Here is a 20298-nt window from a genome sequence, read left to right as displayed (position 1 = left end):
CCCTTTACAGACCAAGTAAAACCACTTTTGGGGACTAGTCCTATGGAAGGCCTCCCTGGCCTGACCATCTTACCGGGATGGTGGTGCTTCTCTACCTTACATCACTCTGCATACATTCAGAAACAATAGCTTGTCTCACTCATTACAATCTCATTGGCAACAGGAACACTCATTACATTCTGCAGATTAACAGATTTATATTTGGTGCTAGATGTATCAATAATGGAAATATGGTAAAACTTGCGGCGGTTCTCCATATGTACTTGCGGCAAATTTTGCAGATATCTGCTGCGGACCCCATAACACAACTATCGCCTCAAAATTTGATGGGGTTGCAATGTGCCTCTATGCAGTAAGTTCCAGAAATCAAAACACCAATCAATAGGTGGCGCTCTCTATAGAAGCCTAAAGGCTTATTACCGCTTGCCTAGCATGTTCATTGATGTCAGTTTTCTTACAGGAGTGTGTCCCGCCGGGAGTTACTCTGAGAATGGGGCATGCACCCCTTGTTCCGTTGGATCATATCAGGAGAAAGCCAGGAGCAGTAGATGCCAGAAATGCCCAGTGGGCACTACCACAGCCTACGCAGGAGCGTACAACCGGAGCCACTGTGAGTGTGACTACTACAGTATATCACCCAGGGGACTACGGATTGTGTATAGGAACAACCTTGTCTGCAGCACAACTGTATACACACATTATAGTATGGCACATTATAGTATAGAGTATTGCCCCACTCACCACAGGTAATCCCCTCGCCGAAAGCAGAACCGTTCAGTGTTATTTTGGCTTCAGTGTTCTCTGTCAGAAGTGCACATCTAAGAGAACATCAGCTTTTTTTGTTCTTCTTTTTAATTCCTTATTTTTTTTTAATTAAAGGCCGACAAAAAATGTCTTTGCGTTGTTATTCTATGACCCAGCTGTGGTTGGTTACCGCACGCTGCCGTGTGCTGGCTGATCTTTATGAAAGTTGGTAGCAATTTCTTATTTGTGCATTCATGAAATGAGAGTTACCCCAGGATGTCCAACAGCAGATGTTGTTGATATTTACTATAGCATACCTCCCATCTGTCTTAGTCCCAGTTTTTTGTGGGACTGTCCCGCTTTTCCAACTGTGGGGGGGGGGGGGGGTGGACAGTTGGGAGTTTTCTCCTGGCATTTGCTGCTCTGCTCACAAGAAACAGAGGGACTGGGGACATGCCAGCAGTCCACAGAGTGTTGGGCATGCAACCATAGCAAGGAAAATGGGGGCGTGGCTCTGGGGCACGGCATTCCCGTGAGGTTACACCCTCCCTTTACTAGAGTTCATACACCCATTTGTGGGTTTGCGGGCTTGGAATCCTGCGTCACTAGGTTACAAAGTTGGAATGCATAGGCTCCATACTCCAAAGGATCCCTCAATGGTAAGGCCACTCGGGCATACGCTGTATGTTGAACACGCTTGCACAGTAGGCCACCAGGGTACTGCAGCATGAAGTAAAGTAATTGTATGTCATGCTACATCCCATGTTTATGTTATACCCATACTGTATTAGGGGTCGCATAGTTCTGTAGTTAAAAATGATGAAGGGCTTACTGTGAGAGGCATAAGAGCTGTGGCCAGTGCCGCGTGGGCGTGACCAGTGCCGCGTGGGCGTGACCAGTGCCACGTGGGCGTGACCAGTGCTGCGTGGGCGTGGCCAGTACCATGTGAGTAAATAAAACTTGCATCATTTTTTAATGGACACCCCGTTTGTATTGCCGACCGCGTGGCCAGCTGGTAAATGCTGTCACGGTGATGGGCCTATTTTTTTGTGGCGGCCCAGAGCTGCATCTTCATTCACCTCTTAATCTTGCCCTTGTCCTACCACGCCTGTATATACAGGTATTCTGTAGCTTCTATGTTCTCCTACCAGGTGTCACAAGCTGCCAAATGAATGACCGTGGGCTACGCTGTGATGACAAGGGACAATACCTTCCAGCCCAGAGGGACCAGGCAACTAACAAGTATTTCTGTGCTGCCAGTTCTGGGGAGAGTTTGCGGTGGACAGAGAGTGACGTGGAGCTCACAGATGACCAGTGCGCAGGTGAGTATCTGTTACTCTGCTCAGCCATCCAATATACATGGTTATAATGTTTATAATATGCGCCAGACTGAGTTATGTATTGTACGCGGTCTATGTTACTAAGCCTTGGAAAGTGAGAAAGTACCAGCCAATCAGCTCATAGACGCCATGTTACAGGCTGTGTTTCAAAAATGGCATTTAGGAGCTGGTTAGTTGGTAGTTTATCCATACCTCCCAACATTTACAGATGGCGCAGTGGGATTCCTGTGTGCGGTGATAGCCACGCACTCCCAAAGTGGGGCATGATTTCTCAAAAAGGGGGTGTGGTTTTGTGGGGAGGCCGCAATCCCTAACCCTGCCCCATTTTCATCAATTTGGGGGCATGGCCAGTGCTCCGAGAGCTGTTGGCATCCCCCCTGCCTCCTGAGAGATAAAGTGGACAGAGATAAAGTACCAGCTAACCACATCCTAACTGCCATTTTGTAAACACAAGTCCACATTTAAGAGATAAAGTGGAGGGTGATAAAGGACCAGCCAATCAGCTCCCAGCTGTCATTTCTCAAACACAGACTGTAACATGACAGCTGATTGGCCGGTCCTTTATCTCTCTTTATCACTCTACACTTTGGGCCTTATTCGAGTTCACTCTTTCAGACAAAATCCTTCTTAGATGGACAAAACCATGTGCACTGCAGGGGGGGCAGATGTTACTTGTGCAGAGAGAGTTAGATTTGGGTGGGGTTTTACTTCAAAGTGAGATCTATATTGCAGTGTTAAAATAAAGCAACCAGTATTTACCCTGCAAAGAATCACCAAAAAATCACCAAATCTATTTCTATCTGCACATGTTACATCTGCCCCCCTGCAGAGCACATGGTTTTGTCCATCTAAGAAGGATTTTGTCAGAAAGAGTGAACTCAAATAAGGCCCTTTATCACTTGTTAGGGCTTAACAGCCTGTAACATGGCAGCCGAGAGATAGGTTGCACAGTCCAGTGGGGTGGGGTGTAGTAGCATCAGAGTTTTTTTAAGGAGGCAGTCGTTTACAAGGGTTTTGCCCTGTACTGTAAATGAATGCCACTTTAAAACAAGTTCAGCCGGTATCCAGCACAAACTCAGACGCTATTCCTTTTCTGGACCATAGTAATGCCATCCTAGTTCCCTAGTTTACATGGTGTCATATTGTTGGGCTGACTGTACACATTATACCACACAAAACCCCCAACTCAAATGATGAAATACATTGTCCCCATTTCATACTGTGCCACATTATAGTGCCATCTCATATTATGCTACACTATAGTGCCTCCATCTCATATTGTGCCACACTATTGTGCCTCCTTCACATATTGTGCCACAATATACTGCCTCAATCTCATATTGTGTCACACTATAGTGCCTCCATCTCATATTGTGTATAGTGCCTCCATCTCATATTGTGTATAGTGCCTCCATCTCATATTGTGCCGCACTATAGTGCCTCCATCTCATATTGTGCCACACTATAGTGCCTCCATATCATATTGTGCCACACTATAATGCCTCCATCACATATTGTGCCACACTATAGGGCCTCCATCACATATTGTGCCACACTATAGTGCCTCCATCCCATATTGTGCCACATTATAGTGCCTCCATATCATATTGTGCCACACTATAGTGCCTGCATCTCATATTGTGCCACACTATAGTGCCATCTCATATTATGCCACTCTATAGTGCCTCCATCTCATATTGTGCCACACTATAGTGCCTCCTTCACATATTGTGCCACAATATACTGCCTCAATCTCATATTGTGTATAGTGCCTCCATCTCATATTGTGTCACACTATAGTGCCTCCATCTCATATTGTGCCACACTACAGTGCCTCCATATCATATTGTGCCACACTACAGTGCCTCCATATCATATTGTGCCACATTATAGTGCCTCCATATCATATTGTGCCACACTATAGTGCCTGCATCTCATATTGTCCCACACTATAGTGCCTCCATCACATATTGTGTAACACTATAGTGCCTCCATATCATATTGTGCCACACTATAGTGCCTGCATCTCATATTGTGCCACAACTATAGGGCCTCCATCACATATTGTGCCACACTATAGTGCCTCCATTACATATTGTGCCACACTATAGGGCCTGTATCTCATGTTGTGCCACACTATAGTGCCTCCATATCATATTGTGCCACACTATAGTGCCTCCATCACATATTGTGCCACACTATAGTGCCTGCATCTCATATTGTGCCACACTATAGTGCCTCCATCTTATATTGTGTCACACTATAGTACCTCCATCACATATTGTGTATAGTGCCTCCATCTCATATTGTGTATAGTGCCTCCATCACATATTGTGCCACACTATAGTGCCTCCATCACATATTGTGTCACACTATAGTGCCTCCATCTCATATTGTGCCACACTATAGTGCCTACATCTCATATTGTGCCACACTATACGGCCTCCATCTCATATTGTGCCACACTATAGTGTCTCCATATCATATTGTGCCAAACTATACTGCCTCCATCACATATTGTGCCACACTATAGTGCCTCCATATCATATTGTGCCACACTATACTGCCTCCATCACATATTGTGCCACACTATAGTGCCTCCATCTCATATTGTGCCACACTATAGTGCCTCCATATCATATTGTGCCACACTATAGTGCCTCCATCTCATATTGTGCCACACTATAGTGCCTCCATCTCATATTGTGCCACACTATAGTACCTCCATCTCATATTGTGCCACACTATAGTGCCTCCATATCATATTGTGCCACACTATACTGCCTCCATCACATATTGTGCCACACTATAGTGCCTCCATCTCATATTGTGCCACACTATAGTGCCTCCATATCATATTGTGCCACACTATAGTGCCTCCATCTCATATTGTGCCACACTATAGTGCCTCCATCTCATATTTTGCTACATTAATTTGCCCCAGTGTTAATGCCCTACACATTATAATGAGTAGATCAGTGCCCTCCAGTTCAAATAACATCCATTACACAGGTTTGATACGAAATCCCAACCGACGAAATCCCGGTAAGGGGGACGTGGATCGCCCCCCCTTCCGGGCTCGGTGCACTCGCCACGCGGCGGGCCCAGTGCCTCGCTATGCTCGGCACACTAATTTGTTATGCCTCTATGGATGTCGTGGACACCCATAGAGGGAGAAAGTGTCAGGATTCCGACCGCCGGGATTATAACTACATCCCCATTACACACTCCTCTCATTAAAAATGAAATGTCACACAATTTAGGTTAGGTATTGGATCAGACCCAACTGCTTAGCATGCAGTTGGGAAACAGTTATGCAACTTTATAACCTTGGTCCAGGCCCCCAGAGCCTCTAGGCCCCATAGCAATGGCACCCCTCGCACCATCTATAGTTACACCTATGCGACTATACTATAGAGATCTGTGCGTCTTATTGGGAAACCTGCAATGAGCACTGTAGGTATTTAAATAATGGCCACATGACATCTGTGTAATCTCATGTGTGTGTTTCCTGTTGCTCAATGAGATTACAAGTAGTTAAGAAATATATTTTCCTTCTTAAAGATTTTGATTGATAACAGTTTCCAGCGTCAGCGCTGCCAGCTCCTCTGTGTACAACGCGTTCCCCTGAGAAGGGTTATTGCAATCAGATAAAGCTGCAGTTAATAATGTGCAGTGACTGCTGGTAAGACTGTGGTTACTGAGAGTATGTGGTGCTGAGATTCGCAGGAACCCAAGACGTAAATAAACAGATTTCAAGATACAAATATGACAGAATCGGTATACACCACAGTGCGCACAAAAGCTGCCGGAGTGGTTCTATCTCACGGGTATTTCTTCTTTACCCAGAAAAGATCATATATGCAAAAGGGGATAGAGATAGATCCTCAACCAGCGCTAATATACAATTAATACAAAAACTTCCCTTGTATGGGGTTTTTCCTTTGTGCAATTCTTCCCTTGAACTTCACAGGGACGTTTTCACATCAACAAGCCTCAGATGAAGATATATGTGAAAATATAAACATGGGAGATATCATCGCATAAAACTGTTATGACAAAGGATCCAGAGGGATCCGAAACGCGTTGGTGGACACAGGGCCAGGCAGACGCCCAGAAGAGGAGATTACCAACCGACTGTGAGAGCACCTGTGTGACCCGGGATCCGTATGTGACTTGTCATATGTCTATTTGAACTGTTTTCGCTAACGGTTCCTATCCATCTGGTAATTACCCTTCCAGGCCTAAGCTGACAGCCCAGTGTACTTTGTATGCTTATCCAGATGTTGTGGAAAACCTTTTTTAACATTGTACCCCCATGTTTTAAATCATTGTGAGAATTAAATACAGTTTTATGCGATGATATCTCCCATGTTTATATTTTCACGTATATCTTCATCTGAGGCTTTTTGATGTGAAAACGTCCCTGTGAAGTTCAAGGGAAGAATTGCACAAAGGAAAAACCCCATACAAGGGAAGTTTTAGTATTAATTGTATATTAGCGCTGGTTGAGGATCTATCTCTATCCCCTTTTGCAGATTTCAAGATACATTGGAGAACACTTATCAAAGCTTGGGGAGAGATATAGTATTAACCACTCAGCTTCCAACTGCCATAGTAAAGGCTGTGTTTGAAAAATTGCGAGAAGATTATTGGTCAGTAATTTATCTCTCTCCATTTTGTATATCTCTAAGCTCCTAAATACCAGAAGACATCATAGACAGTTGGTCATTAAATATTATTCAAAAGTACACATTGTAACTTGTGTATGCACCTATAGTTTTATCTGTCCAATCTGTCTGGTGGGAACAAAGATCTGGTAATGAGATATGAGAATCAAACATTAGCATATGTGAACACCCAGCGATTCATGTACCCCCGCTCCCCCCCCCCCCCCCTGCGCTGTCCAGAAGAAACATCGACAAAGCAACTCCAGTGTCTGATATAGATGGCGGGTGAATTGGTTTTGGAGATGACATTAAATGGTTACTGTGTTATTCCTCATGTCAGACCCCCAAAATATCCCCTTCTCAGTATACTAGCCCCCTCTATCTGGACCAATTGTATTTTCTATCCTAGTGCTACGAAAGTTTGAGTTGGTTGCTAAAAACGAGCTGGTGCCAATTCCCGATGATTCTGGAGCAGATCAGACTAGACAAGATAGGACGGAGAAGAAGAACCTGCTGGACTGTATTGCCGGTAAGTTATAGAACGCATTGAACCGCAAGATACATCTTTCATTTTATGTCACAGTTGTTGACATTTTATGTCACAGAACACTTGCATCCCCCCCCATAGAGCTGAGGAGCAGTGTTTATTATGTAGGATATTACTATTCTTTAGATTACACTTACAGTTATAACATTCGTCCTGTATAATCGCAGATTGCTCAAGGGACGAATCATGTGACTACCTCACAGCATCTACAAATCAGGGCGGAGTCATCTGTCAGCAATATACGTGGGATGGATCCAACATCGCCTGCACCACTGCTAATCAAGTATTGTCAACATCATTAACTTACAAACGATGTGTATAGAAAAGACTTGCAGCTCGGTGTGATTACATGTGTAAAAGCCTATGGTTTTAAATTACTGATCACACGTTGGCACTTGCAGCCCAAAAAATAAAGAATAAAAAAAGCAAATACACTGATTTTTGATAAACTGTGATGTCATCTTTTAGCCTGTGACTGCTTTACATTTAAGAGTAATTTTTTGAGATTTTGAACACTTTTTTTCGATTACAGGGATCACACATTTTATTCTGAAGCTAGAACAGAACATTACACAGTAATGCCAACAGTTGAATCGCTCCAACAGCACCATCTGGTGGCTGGCGGCATTGGAAACACTTCAATTCCCCCATAGAGTTGAGGAGCAGCGATAGCCTTTCAGCCTTTCATTATGTAGGGGGGGTTTTACAATATTCAATGCTGGTCGATATTTCCGATAGTTGGAAATATCGTCCTGGACCTAGTCAATCTCGGCTGATTTGTCTGGAAATCACGGCTGCAGATCCGACTTGTTTAAAAGTCGGATCTGCCATTAAATTGTTGAATTAGCGGCCGTCTCAACCAAAAACATGAGTTTTCCAACTTAGGAAATGTTTCTGAAAGTTGGAAGACCAGAACGGACATTGATTAGATGTTTGAATTAGTACATTCAACCTATTCTTGTCAAAAATATCGTCCGCCAATGATCAGAAATATCGTCCGCCATTGAATACCCCCGATAGGATACCTAGCTTAATTGTCCTAGCCTTTCTGCAAAAAAGTGCCTTGTTAGAGTTATTATTAACTAGAGTTTCTATGTAATAAATGAAACCATTTTCAGTGTATCTTTATTTCATTTTTTCAAATTGTTTTAAACTAAATTAGGTTCGAAATTTGTTTTCATTTGTTGTTAAAGTTAGAATGATAAGTAATAATTATACAAAAAGAAAAACAATGTAAACATCAAGTGTTATGGTAACAACAACATTCATTTCACTCTGGTACTGACAACCAATAGAGTACTTCATGCATTACCCTTATTGCCATTATGCCCCATTGTGAAAACTGTAAATGCTGTAGCCCAGCTTTGCTCGGTAGATCACCCAACCGTTGTCTCTCCGTCAGACTCCTACTGCCCTTGGGAACTCCGCCGCTGTCAGTATGGAGGGAATCCGCTGCCAGTATAAGATAAAACTCTCTGCTACAGATGACGTTACTGTATATCGAAAAAAAGGTCAGTGTGAACATCAGATGCCCCATGATCTGACACGGCTGACGCGTTTCGTATCTGTTCATCTGAATCTATTTTAATACTTCTTCATTTTACTCCTGTCTGTGATATATCTTTTATTAATATGGGTTGAACAAAACCATTCTTTTCCCTCTAAAGTACCAGTCCGAGCACAATCATAATCCATCTCAGTGCGTTTCATCTGTCTAACTCCTGAGTAGAAGAACAGCCTTTGTTTCGTTTTGTTAACCTCCACTGCTTAGGATATGTGGCACCACTTCTAATTACCCAACTCGAGAATTGAACATTTAATTTCTGGTAATTTGATAGCGCAGCCAATAGGGAGCAGTCTGGGGACATCTTATGTAAAGTCTTATGTAAATATACTGTCTGTGTAGTAAATGTAGATCGTAAGCCTCAGCGGCGTAACTATCATTTCGGCGCCCCCCGCTGATAATAAAACCCGCCATCCCACCCCACCACCACTCCGGACGCCCATGCCCCCCCCCCCCCCATCCCCCGCATATTTACCTGTATTCGCTGCGCTGGTCCCGGCTCCCATCATGGCTTCATTCTGATGCTATGAAACACGGACCATCACAAAATGGCCGCCCCATACAGCAGACAGTTTTACAGAACTGGCTGCTATATGGCGGCGGACATTTTATGATAGCCCATCGCAATAGCATCAGAATGAAGCCAGGGGAGCCGGGACCACCGCAGCGAATATAGGTAACGCTGCGGGGGATGGGGCATTACAATAGCACCGCAGCCCCCTGGCGCCCGCACTTACCAAGCGCCTCCCCGCGACCACGGGGGCTGCTGTGCTGTAGTTACGCCACTGGTAAGCCTGTACATGAAACCAGTGGCGGTACTTTTGAGCGGTTGGCCGGTTGCAAAAATATAACTTGGGCCCCCCTCCTCCACTCTAACCCAAGTTCACAATATGTCACAGCAGTGGGGCCCTTACTCTTCAGGGGCCCTGGTGCCATGCACCTGCTGCACCATCGGTAGTTCCGCCTCAGCATGGAACTGGTAGGTCCGTCATCATGTTACTTATGGATGTTTGGTGCATTGTCTAAAATGACAGTTTGTACTTTTGCACCTAGTCTAGTAATTTATCCCCTTTGTGTGGGTATTTTCCCTATGATTCCGGTTGTGCCGAGCTGGCCGTAAGCTCTAAACAGCTACAGTATAACAAGAACATCATTTAGTGATAAAAGTGGGGACTGTTATAATAATTCTGCGGCTATTTCTCGAAAAAAAAAAAACGATTCCAAAATTGCCCACACTTGACACTTGTAGCCATTCATTTATTGATGGCGTCTAGGTGGTAACATTGTTATACCCATATTCAACACATAAAGTTTGTCTACTGGCACATATTGGCCCTGATTCTGGTTGCCTGCGAAGAGATACCGCCCTGCCAAATATCCGCCCGCGCCACCGATTCCCCTTGCCAACCATTGAATGATTTCTGTTGGCTGTGACATCCTGTGACATCAGCCGCCCGCTCCCGGCACACATCGTCCCATCCGCGTACCCATGAGAATGGCCAGTGTTTTTATAAGAATGGCCATAAAATGCTGGCCGTTCCCATGGGTGACCCCCATCCCCGCTGCCGTTCGCCCCTGGCCCGTCCCGATCCTTGCGAACAGCTCGGCAACTATGCAAGTTGCCGAAGCCGTACGCAAAGGGAAGCTGCACATGTGTATAAAAGACCATATGCAAACCCCAAACATTGGAACGGGGACGAATTTGCCCTTTTCAGAATTAATTAGAATGATCTCCTACTGTAACTCTCAGAGCGAAGCAAAACTCTATCTGTGTATAAGATTTGTGAAACCATTAGATACATTCAATGTCCTCCTCTGTTCCTTTCCCCCAACTCGTAACCATGCGCCTTCTCTCTTTCTCTTCATTTGTATCAATGATCATATTTATTATGTCACACCAAGGGGTGTTGAAAGGATGTAAGACACATACCAATTACCTGGGCCTCTTGTGACCTGAACCAGTTGCTGAGGAGTACAAACAGTATTTTCCATAATTTTTTTCCCAGGGGGGGTTTGACCTTGCCTTGCTGATATGGCCATACCCCCTTCATTACACAGGCCCTGCGGCTGTCTCGGCGGCCGGACATGGGTCATAGGGTGGACTGTTTGAAGGTCAATATACTGTACAACATTAGTGTAACTTCACTCTTCTCCTGTAAGTCGGTAGTTTGTGTTACCATGGTAGCAAGGACATAAGTTATTTCACGCACAAAGAGGGTTTTCTAACCATTAACCTTGTTCCAATCAGGAGAAGAATTCAGCGGTCACCGAGACTTTACCCGCACAGAATTTGGGAACGCCCACGCTGGAGTTTATAGCACAATGCTTTTCCCAGGCGGGGGAGCAGCGATTACCGATGGTTATTACTTGTGTCGGCAGATGTGCGCACAGGACATCTGCTGTGAAGGCTTCATACTCAGTCGGATCATATTAAATCAAGGTATTGCTTAACATGCTCATATCCTGTTATGGATTGTCAGCGGTACGTACAATAAATTCCACTGTATGCAGAATGGAAACATTCATGGTTGTATGTAGTATATAATTCCTCCCTTCGCAGATAACCGTAAGTCTATACTTACTTTTATCCTGCACGGAGATGGACGAAATTGGCGTGTGACGCCAGCCACCCCCCCTCCGCGCATGCAGTGGCACCTACTGACAGGTCCGCCCAGCTTTTTTTGGTCACTCCCTTGAAATGCTTGGTGGGCCCAGCGGAATGCCCCCTGCTTGTCAATCAGGCAGCGAATGCACCAGTGAAAGGAAAATTTGCAGGAAGGTGCGCTTAATAGACCCCCACTGATCGGCCAAGGGAGCGAATTCGGACCACAGCGTGCAGGCCTGAATCGCCCTCATAATACACAAGGGAGTCCTCAGTAGCATCTGACTCATGACGTTCTTAATCCCAGAGATGGTGCAAATATCACATCATTAAAATTTAAGCTACTTGTTTAGTTTCACGGCGGCAGATAAATCGCAAGTGATACGATTTGATGGGATTTTGTACCTGTTCATAACCCCACTATCCACTACGCATGGAGTTGATTTTATATAGTGTGGCGAGCCACCGAGCCCGAAGCGTGGCGAGCGGACGCGGATTACTTTACATGTATTCCGCGTCCCCTTGCGGGGCTCACTGCGCTCGGCACAGAATACATGTAAAGTAATCCACTTCCATTGAGGTCCCATGAGAGGAGCAGATGCCATTCAATACTTTCTGCAATTCTATACCCTCAGTTATCATCCCGAAATGTAATTAGTTTTGTTGATCTTGGAACCTCTGAGATAATCAGCACCCAGATATGTGCGCTGTATTAGGGAAGCGCGATGTTCCTCTATACGGATAGGATTATCATGGTGGGTGTTTATCATCTGTTCTCCGTATGGCTTATTGTACAGTAGGAAATAGATCGATCTGCTTTGTACACGTTCCCGGATATTCCCACATTCCTGTTTCCTTTGAAGTACATGATAACACTGAGTTCATTAATTCTTCAATCAGGATCTGAGTCCGCAGTAAATATATTGAAGGAGATCAGTGATCCGGTTGCAATGTAACCATATGTTGGCAATTATAGTGGTGCAAAATCACTTTCACCCATTCATTACTGTAATGTATATAGTGCATGTATAAATCTGCATATGCAAATGTGGCCCTTATTAAAGGAATGATCTGGCAATGCTACTTGTAACACACCTTGGGGCCGATTCAGGTTGGTTCGCTAGGCAGAGTACATTCGCTGCCTAACGAGCACCTTAATGCCATAAAACCCTGCTAAAGGTCAAGATGGACGAAAGGTCAACACAAGCAAAATGTCAATATGTAAATAGACAAATGGAAAAAGGTTTTTCATGATTTTTTTAAACCGACTTGTCCATCATCCCAGTGGATATAGAGGGAGTATATAATACGCACCGAGGTTCCATGGCCGAAGCGAGGTGACCGCAGCCAGCCGTGCGAGGGGACATGGTACATTTACACTGTGCCAAAAACATTGCAAACCTTGTGTTGACCTTTTTTTCTGTGCTGATCTTTTTGACCATAATGAGCTACAGCATGTCAACCTTTTTTTACTGTGTTAACCAATAGTGGCTATCGACTTAATGATCCATACCCTTCATTATCACCCCTGATTTATAGGGGTCCCCAACGACAGTCCTCAAGTGCAGCCAGTTTTGCTTCCTTTTACTAATGTGGGTAATATAGTCAGGGTTGCCTACCCTCCCTGAATGGCCAAGAGGTTCTCAAAAATCGGGTCCCCCTCCCAGTCCCCTGGAAAGGAGGGCAACCTTCCCGGATACCAGCGGACCCCCGCATCTCCCCCGTAGCAACGTTAATTTCCCGCGATTCACAGGTTTCTTTTTTTTAAGGGGTGGGGTCAGGGGCGGATCCAGGATAAAATGACAGGGGGGGCACCATGATAAAAAAGGGTTTGGGTGGGGGAGGGGCGGTGTTAGTGCACCACAGTGTACATGCTAAGAGAGCGGCAGGAGAGGGTGGGAATGGAATTAAAAATAGGCCCTGGCATTTAAAGTAGGCAGGCCCACCATGGCGACAAAAGTGAAGGATGTAGTTGTGCACACGCCAAAGGCGCGCTCCGGAAAAGGGTGTGTGGCCACAGGGGGCGTGTCAATACCATATACAAGTTCTACACATTATGCAACAAAATACTAGACCCCATTATACTTGCCCCTTACACGTGATGACAAATGGAATGAGCTAAAATTGACATAATGCCACATGGATTGAGCCAAATTTCAAATAATGCCACATGGATTGTGTCAAAATTCACATAATGCCACATGGATTGTGTCAAAATTCACATAATGCCAAATGGATTGAGCCAAAATTCACATAATGCCACACGGATTGAGCCAAAATTCACATAATGCCACACGGATTGGGAAAAAATTCACATAATGCCACACGGATTGAGCTAAAATTCCCATAATGCCACATGGATTGAGCCAACATTCACATAATGCCACACGGATTGAGACAAAATTCACATAATGCCACATGGATTGAGCCAGAATTCACATAATGCCACACAGATTAAGCCAAAATTCACAATACACTTCATAAACAGGGACATTGTCCACCAAAGGCTCGCATTAAACATTTACACCATAATGTCCATTACACGTTAAGTTACACGCCATTATGTCCATTATGTGTTATGCCAAACACCATAATGCCTATTAAAAATTATGCTACATAAGTGCTGCTTCTCTACATGCTCATTGCCAAGGGTTCCATGCTCATTGCCAGAGGTTCCATGCTCATTGCCAAGGGGGAATACATGCTCGTGGTAAATGGGGGACAGCTGCCGCCAGGCAGAAGTGATAGCCACTGACAGTGGCAGAGCCTGGCTGTATTCAGAGCACTGCAGGTCCCGGCTATTTGAAATAATACCCCTTTCACACCAGAAAATGCATACCCAGGTTGGCCCCTTTTACACCAGCCTAGTCCCTGCATTTTCCGGTGTGAGGGGGAGAGAAAACCACCCCTCCCCCTTTAACCAGTTATCTCATTTAACCGGCTATATCTTCGGAACCAACTGACCCATTTACATGAGACAAGTATTATATTGAAGAACTTTTGAGTGGGCTTTGAATGATTTTGGTCCAGTGAAACTGGAACGTTTGGTTCCAGAGTAATCTGCCCTCAAAGAACATGAACAGCCATGAAATTACATTTCAAAAATAAAAAAATCGGTTTACACACAATATCTCTGGAACCGATTGACCGATTTGGACCAGCCTGGTATCATATTGAAGGCCCAGCGATTTGGAATTGAATAAAATTAACCACAAGCTTTTGTGATGCCAGGGCGGGAACTGGCAGCCGTCGGAACCGGGTATGGGTCGGAATTGACGGGTCCCATATTATCCTATGGGGAAAAAACGTTACAGGTTTGCCAGGCGATATCTCCGGTTCCCGGGGGGCTAGAGACACGGGGCTGGGCTCGTTGGAAAGCCCTGGTCCTCAGCTACAAAATAAATGACAGGGGCCACTGGGTGGGGTAAAGATGCAATCTCGCCATTAGCCCCGCCCCTCATTGAAGACCCACAAATTGCAGGAATTGCAGTACACTTGTGGCTAAATGATATTATGCACACACACACGCACACACACATAAAGATTGTGTAAACCATCAGAGGATTTGATGGGTCCTTTAATGACTGCAATTCATTACACAGCATTGGCACATCGTTCATCATGACTACAAACAGAACGATATGCAGTGGCGTAACTTTAAATTTAGCTCCCCCTGCCAAATAGTTTGTGGAACCCCACCCCCAGGGCTCCTCTCCAGCGTGTTTGCCCAGCGTGTGACGTGATGACATCACACGCATAACAGAGGAGCTGAAGCAGGATAGAGGAAGAGAGACCAACAGACACTGCTGATTCCCTTGGCTCCAACGCAGCCCAGGCCACCCCAGCACGCCCATCCGCCCGCCCATCCTGTACACAGTAGCCAATAACCGGCTCTGTGTACAGTCCATTGAATCAGTGGGGGGATTGTCGTCTCTGCCATGGCCGCACCTGCGCTGTGGCTGACTCGCCTCCGGTGCTCACCCAGCGGGCAGTGGCAGGCAGCAGCATGTCAGTGCGACCAGTGGGTGCTGGCGCCCACATAGACCCCACTGTGGCTTGCTCCCCCAAGCGGCCGCTGGGGCTGCCTTACAGTAGTTACACCACTGACGATATGTACCAAATCCTGCAAGGCAGGTGGTTATCTTTCTGCATGCTGGTTGGATCGGCAAGCAAGGTGAAAGAGCGTCTGGCGTGCACAATGCTTAGTAAACATGCACACAGAGTTTTTAAATGATAAGTCGTTCCAATTGGTCAAAAACAGCCATATTGTTTAAAAAAAATCTATCTGTGTGGGCATAATAATGATGATGATAATAATAACTGGATTAATCAGTGCTTATTAGTAAGTCCTTGTGGTTTATCATACAGGCACCACACTCTGCGGGCTGCTCCGGTCCCCGGATGTCTTGCTTTGCAGTGCAAATGATTGGAGCACCGAGTCTAGGCTGGGTGGTGATGGCGTCTGCAGAGGGGTGAGATCTAACAAGAAACAGAAGATGTTCTCCTTCTTCTTAGGAGGACAAGAATTCAGCGGCAGTAAGTTATCATTGCTTAGAGGAGAATGTATCATTCACATTACCCAGACAATAAAATTATTTCACATCGTTTGTAATTTATGGGTAATGGTTTTGCAGAATGCAGCAACATTGTTTCAACAAAGTAAAAATAAACATTTGTAGCTGCATATGCCCTGTACAAACTGCTAGAGTTTTATTTGTTCTACCAGAAAATCTCAGAAAATCCAATAGCAATTTCTCATCCTATGTTAGCAGTGTTAGGCTCCATACACAATAAAGAATGTAGTAAAAGATATGGCTCATAAAGGGCTTTCTGAGCGATATCCTTTACTGTATTTTGTGGTATGTGACACTCCCGCCCATCGTTAACGACATCCTCGTTCTGCATGTACAGATGAGGTTGGACCTAATTAGAGAGGTCCAATCCCACCGTCACTCCCCCTGCTATCGGTCCCCTCCTCATTGGCTAGTGTGTATGCACTTGGCGAAGCCAGCACCCCCCTGGTATGTGTCTATGGGTCTTAAGGGTAGTAAACATTTTCAGAAGGATTTGTCCATACGGCTATGTAGTCTAAATGATAAAATCAACTGCTGATAAAAATGATGTCATCACGTTGGAATGTACTGATAGTTGGTACAGTATGACCTCTGACCCTTTCCACCAGTGACAGAGATACGCAGGAGATAGTGAAAGGGCTGTCATAGCGAGAGACAGTGGTTTTAGGAGAAGTGGAAGTGGGGAGAAAGTGTTGAGGTAGGAAACAGCAAAAAAGAGTGTGGGGAGGGGAGATAGATGGTTATGTGGGACTGTATTAAATCCCGGCGGTCGGGATCCCGGCGTTCAGAATCCCGACGCCGAAATCCCGACAAGGGGGGGACGTGGATCGCCCCCCCTTGCGGGCTCGCTGCGCTCGCCATGCAGCGGGCACGGTGCCTCGCTAAGCTCGGCACGCTAATTTATTCTCCCTTCAGGAGTGTCGTGGACACCCACGGAGGGAGAAAGTGTCGGGATTTCGGCGGTCGGGATTCCGGCGTCGGAACATCATACTGTATGAACAGAAGTCTGACTATGTACAGTATATTTCCTGTAAATCACCGCTGACTGTTGCTCTGATGTAGGGATGATTTGCATGGGAAGGCTGATTCCCTCCTGTTTGCAGGCTATTCCATGTTATCTCAGAGTATCGGAATGGTAGAATACAGTACGGAACTCAGCGATGAGACTAAAGCGGAAATCCAGGCACTGTTCTCCGTCTTCCAGCGAGTATTCCTGCGAAGAGGTAACGTTATATGGAGATCAGCCAATCGCTGTACAGAAAAGTCCATGGTTTCAACTAAATTATAGCTGTATATTTAATGTACTGTATTGTAAGTGGAGAGAGACAGTGGCGAAGCCACCGTGCGGCAGACCCCGTGGTGGCAGGGAGGCGCTGAGTAATGTGGGCGCCGGGGTCTGCGGGAGCTACTGACCTGTCTTATACTGCCGCCGCGTTCATGGCCGGGAGCCGGGACCTACTTTGTCTGCGTCCCGGAGCTCCTAGTCTCCTCCTAGCTCCTTATGAGAAAATGTCCCTCAAAAAATGGCCACCCCCTTACAGCAGACAGTATTTAGGATACTAGAGGGGGCAGCAGCGTCCTCCTCTAGCATCCTTCAAAACGGTCTGCTGTAAGGGGGCGGCCATTTTTTGAGGGACATTTTGTCATAAGGACTCGGAGCCCGGAGGAGACTAGGAATGCAAAGTAGATCTGCGGTCCCGACTCCCGACCACGAATGCGGACAGGTAAGACAGAGGGGAGAGGAAGAGAGAGGGAGGAAGGGGGCGGAGACGGACAGATGAGGGGGGGGGGCGCGCTAACATTTTGCGGCGGGGGGAGCACAAAATTTGGCGTTACGCCACTGTAGAGAGATAAAGTAACAGCCAGTCAGCACCTGACTGCCATGTAACAGGCTGTGTTTAAAAAATGAAAGGAGCTGATTGGCTGATACTTTATCGCTCTCCACTTTATCAGTTTTCAGGGATTAGCACTGGCCTTTCCTGTGGCTCCCCAGGTGTTGTGAAACTACAAGTCCCAGCATGCCCTGTTGCGATTTTTCCATTCCGTAAAACTATGACCAGGCATTCTGGGACCTGTAGTTTCACAACAGCAGGAGTAAAAGAGGTTAGCTTGGCATGGCTTAGTACATGTGCCCCAAATTGCATGAACTGTTGCCTATCATAGGGATCTGAACTCAGTACAAATTTGTTTGGAAAATGAGCAAAACCATGTTCACTGCAGGTGGGGCAGATGTAACATGTGCAGAGAGAGCTAGATTTGTGTGAGTTATTTTGTTTCTGTGCAGGGTAAATACTGACTGCATTATTTTTACACTGCAATTTAGATTTCAGTTTCAGCACACCCCACCCAAATCTAACTCTCTCTGCACAGGTTACATCTGCCCCACCTGCAGTGCACATGGGTTTGCCCATTTTCCAAACAAATTTGTACTGCGATCAGATCTGAATAAGGGCCATAGTCAGGGCTATTTTTCAGCAGGCTCCAGCAGGAACTGAGGCCCTTATTCTAGTTCACTCTTTCTGACAAAATATTTCTTAGATGGACAAAACCATGTGCACTGCAGGTGTTACTTGTGCAGAGATAATTAGATTTGGGTGGGGTTTTACACCTGCCTCACCTGCAGTGCACATGGTTTTGTCCATCTAAGAAATATTTTGTCAGAAAGAGTGAACTAGAATAAGGGCCTCAGTTCCTGCTGGAGCCTGGCCATAGTTGGAGCCTGGCCATAGTTACCCTTCCTATAATCTAGTTTTTAGTTGCTTTGCGACAGTCGCTTTCAGCGAAAACCAGAGCAGCTGAGAGGAATGCCGGGCCCCGGTAAAATTTGGGGGCATGGCTTAAGTGTGGGAGGTGTGGCCACCTCCTGCGCTTAGGCCACGCCCCCAAAATGTTTAGAGAGGTTAAAAGAAAACTCTAAACTCAGTAGCAGCAGCAGCACACACCTACAGCATGTGCTATGCTGACAGCAGGCTCAGCATGACCTCTCACGCTGTCAGTGAGACACACATGCTGAGCCTGCTGTTAGCACAGCACATGCTGTATGTGTGCTGCTGCTGATGCCGGGAGGGACGGAGGGGGAAGGGGTTGGGGGAAGGTCGGACCAGGGCACCTGCCGGGCCCCTCCAGCAAGCCCCCCCACCCTCTCGGCTGCCCTGCTGACACCAGCAGAGTATCTGCTAATGATTTCACTGTAGCCGGTAAATTACCAGCAGTGGGTAAAATGAAATCTCAGTTACTGTTAAATAACAAATAATATATTAACACTTTCCTGTGAGGCAAATAAATGATTTGCAACAAAAACAGAGTTGAAAATTCTGCAATAAATAAATACAATTTGAAACATGGACATTTATGGATTGTAAGCTTGCGAGCAGGGCCCTCCTACCTCTATGTCGGTCTGTTATTGACCAGTTTGTTTTATCTCTGTTGTTTTCCAATTGTTAAGCGCATGGAAATATGCTGCGCTATATAAGAACCTGTAAATAAATAATAAATATATGTGGACATTCTTAAATGCAGACTATCACAATGATATTACATTCTGTTGCAGGTGTCAGTAAGGTATTGGCCAGTAATTCTGGATGTCCCAGCCTAGCCCCGCGGGAGGAAGATGCAGCGGACCACTTAGGTACTTGTATAATATATAGAGAATTTCTATTGGTCAGTGAATCGGTGTGTCTGCTACCAGCCCCAACTGCTGAACCAATGAGCTTGCTGCAGCAAGATTATTATAATCTGTTATTCGCGAGAAACCTAACTGCAGACAAATGGTTCCAGTTCCCAGCTTGCCAAAGTTTATGGCCACAGCCAAGTATTACAATTATGGACGGAACCCAGAACTAAGGGACAGATTGAGCAAACCCTCTGGGGAGCTCTGGCGGTGGTGTTGTCTGGAGCAACAATCAGAAGCTAGTGCTCATTTTATACACTGTTCGAGATAAATCCTGGTTAGAATGTGGTTGCCATTGGCAACAGCGCTACTTTTCCTCTTTGAAGGCGTTCAATGCCTTTCCCCCTGAAACTGCTAATGGTGAGTTAGACATACAGAATAGGCGGCAAGCGTAGGGCAGGTCCATTTGGGGGGAGGGGGGGGGGGGGCGGTGGGTTTGAATTGCCCGGTTTTGCCTTTTAAATGATCAACTACTTCCACAAGTGGGTGGGCTGAAGCTGTACCGTATACCCATCCTCTGATAATGAGCGGAGGTCTGAATTTACTTCTATTAGTTGCAGGAAATCCATTGTGTGTTTTTATGGTTT

General features: G+C 45.6%; 1 protein-coding gene across 2 annotated transcripts in view; it reads left to right on the top strand.

The window, feature by feature from the left end:
• TG (thyroglobulin) overlaps positions 1-20298 on the top strand; it is a 178598-nt gene that overhangs the window by 70303 nt on the left and 87997 nt on the right. The window contains exons 21-29 of one of the 2 annotated variants that reach the window (XM_083144855.1): positions 461-610; positions 1896-2066; positions 7164-7283; positions 7469-7584; positions 8704-8812; positions 11114-11305; positions 15836-16003; positions 17145-17264; positions 19592-19669. In XM_083144855.1, coding sequence (XP_083000981.1) covers positions 461-610; positions 1896-2066; positions 7164-7283; positions 7469-7584; positions 8704-8812; positions 11114-11305; positions 15836-16003; positions 17145-17264; positions 19592-19669 — 1224 coding nt within the window. Of the gene's footprint in view, positions 1-460; positions 611-1895; positions 2067-7163; positions 7284-7468; positions 7585-8676; positions 8813-11113; positions 11306-15835; positions 16004-17144; positions 17265-19591; positions 19670-20298 lie in introns of both variants that reach the window. The other variant, XM_083144854.1, reaches the window with a different exon arrangement.

This window comes from Crinia signifera, chromosome 5, assembly GCF_055691185.1.
Source record: "Crinia signifera chromosome 5, ASM5569118v1, whole genome shotgun sequence".
NCBI lineage: Eukaryota > Metazoa > Chordata > Amphibia > Anura > Myobatrachidae > Crinia > Crinia signifera.
The sequence above is the reverse complement of the archived record's forward strand: the minus strand, read 5'-3'. Positions and strand labels throughout refer to the sequence as shown.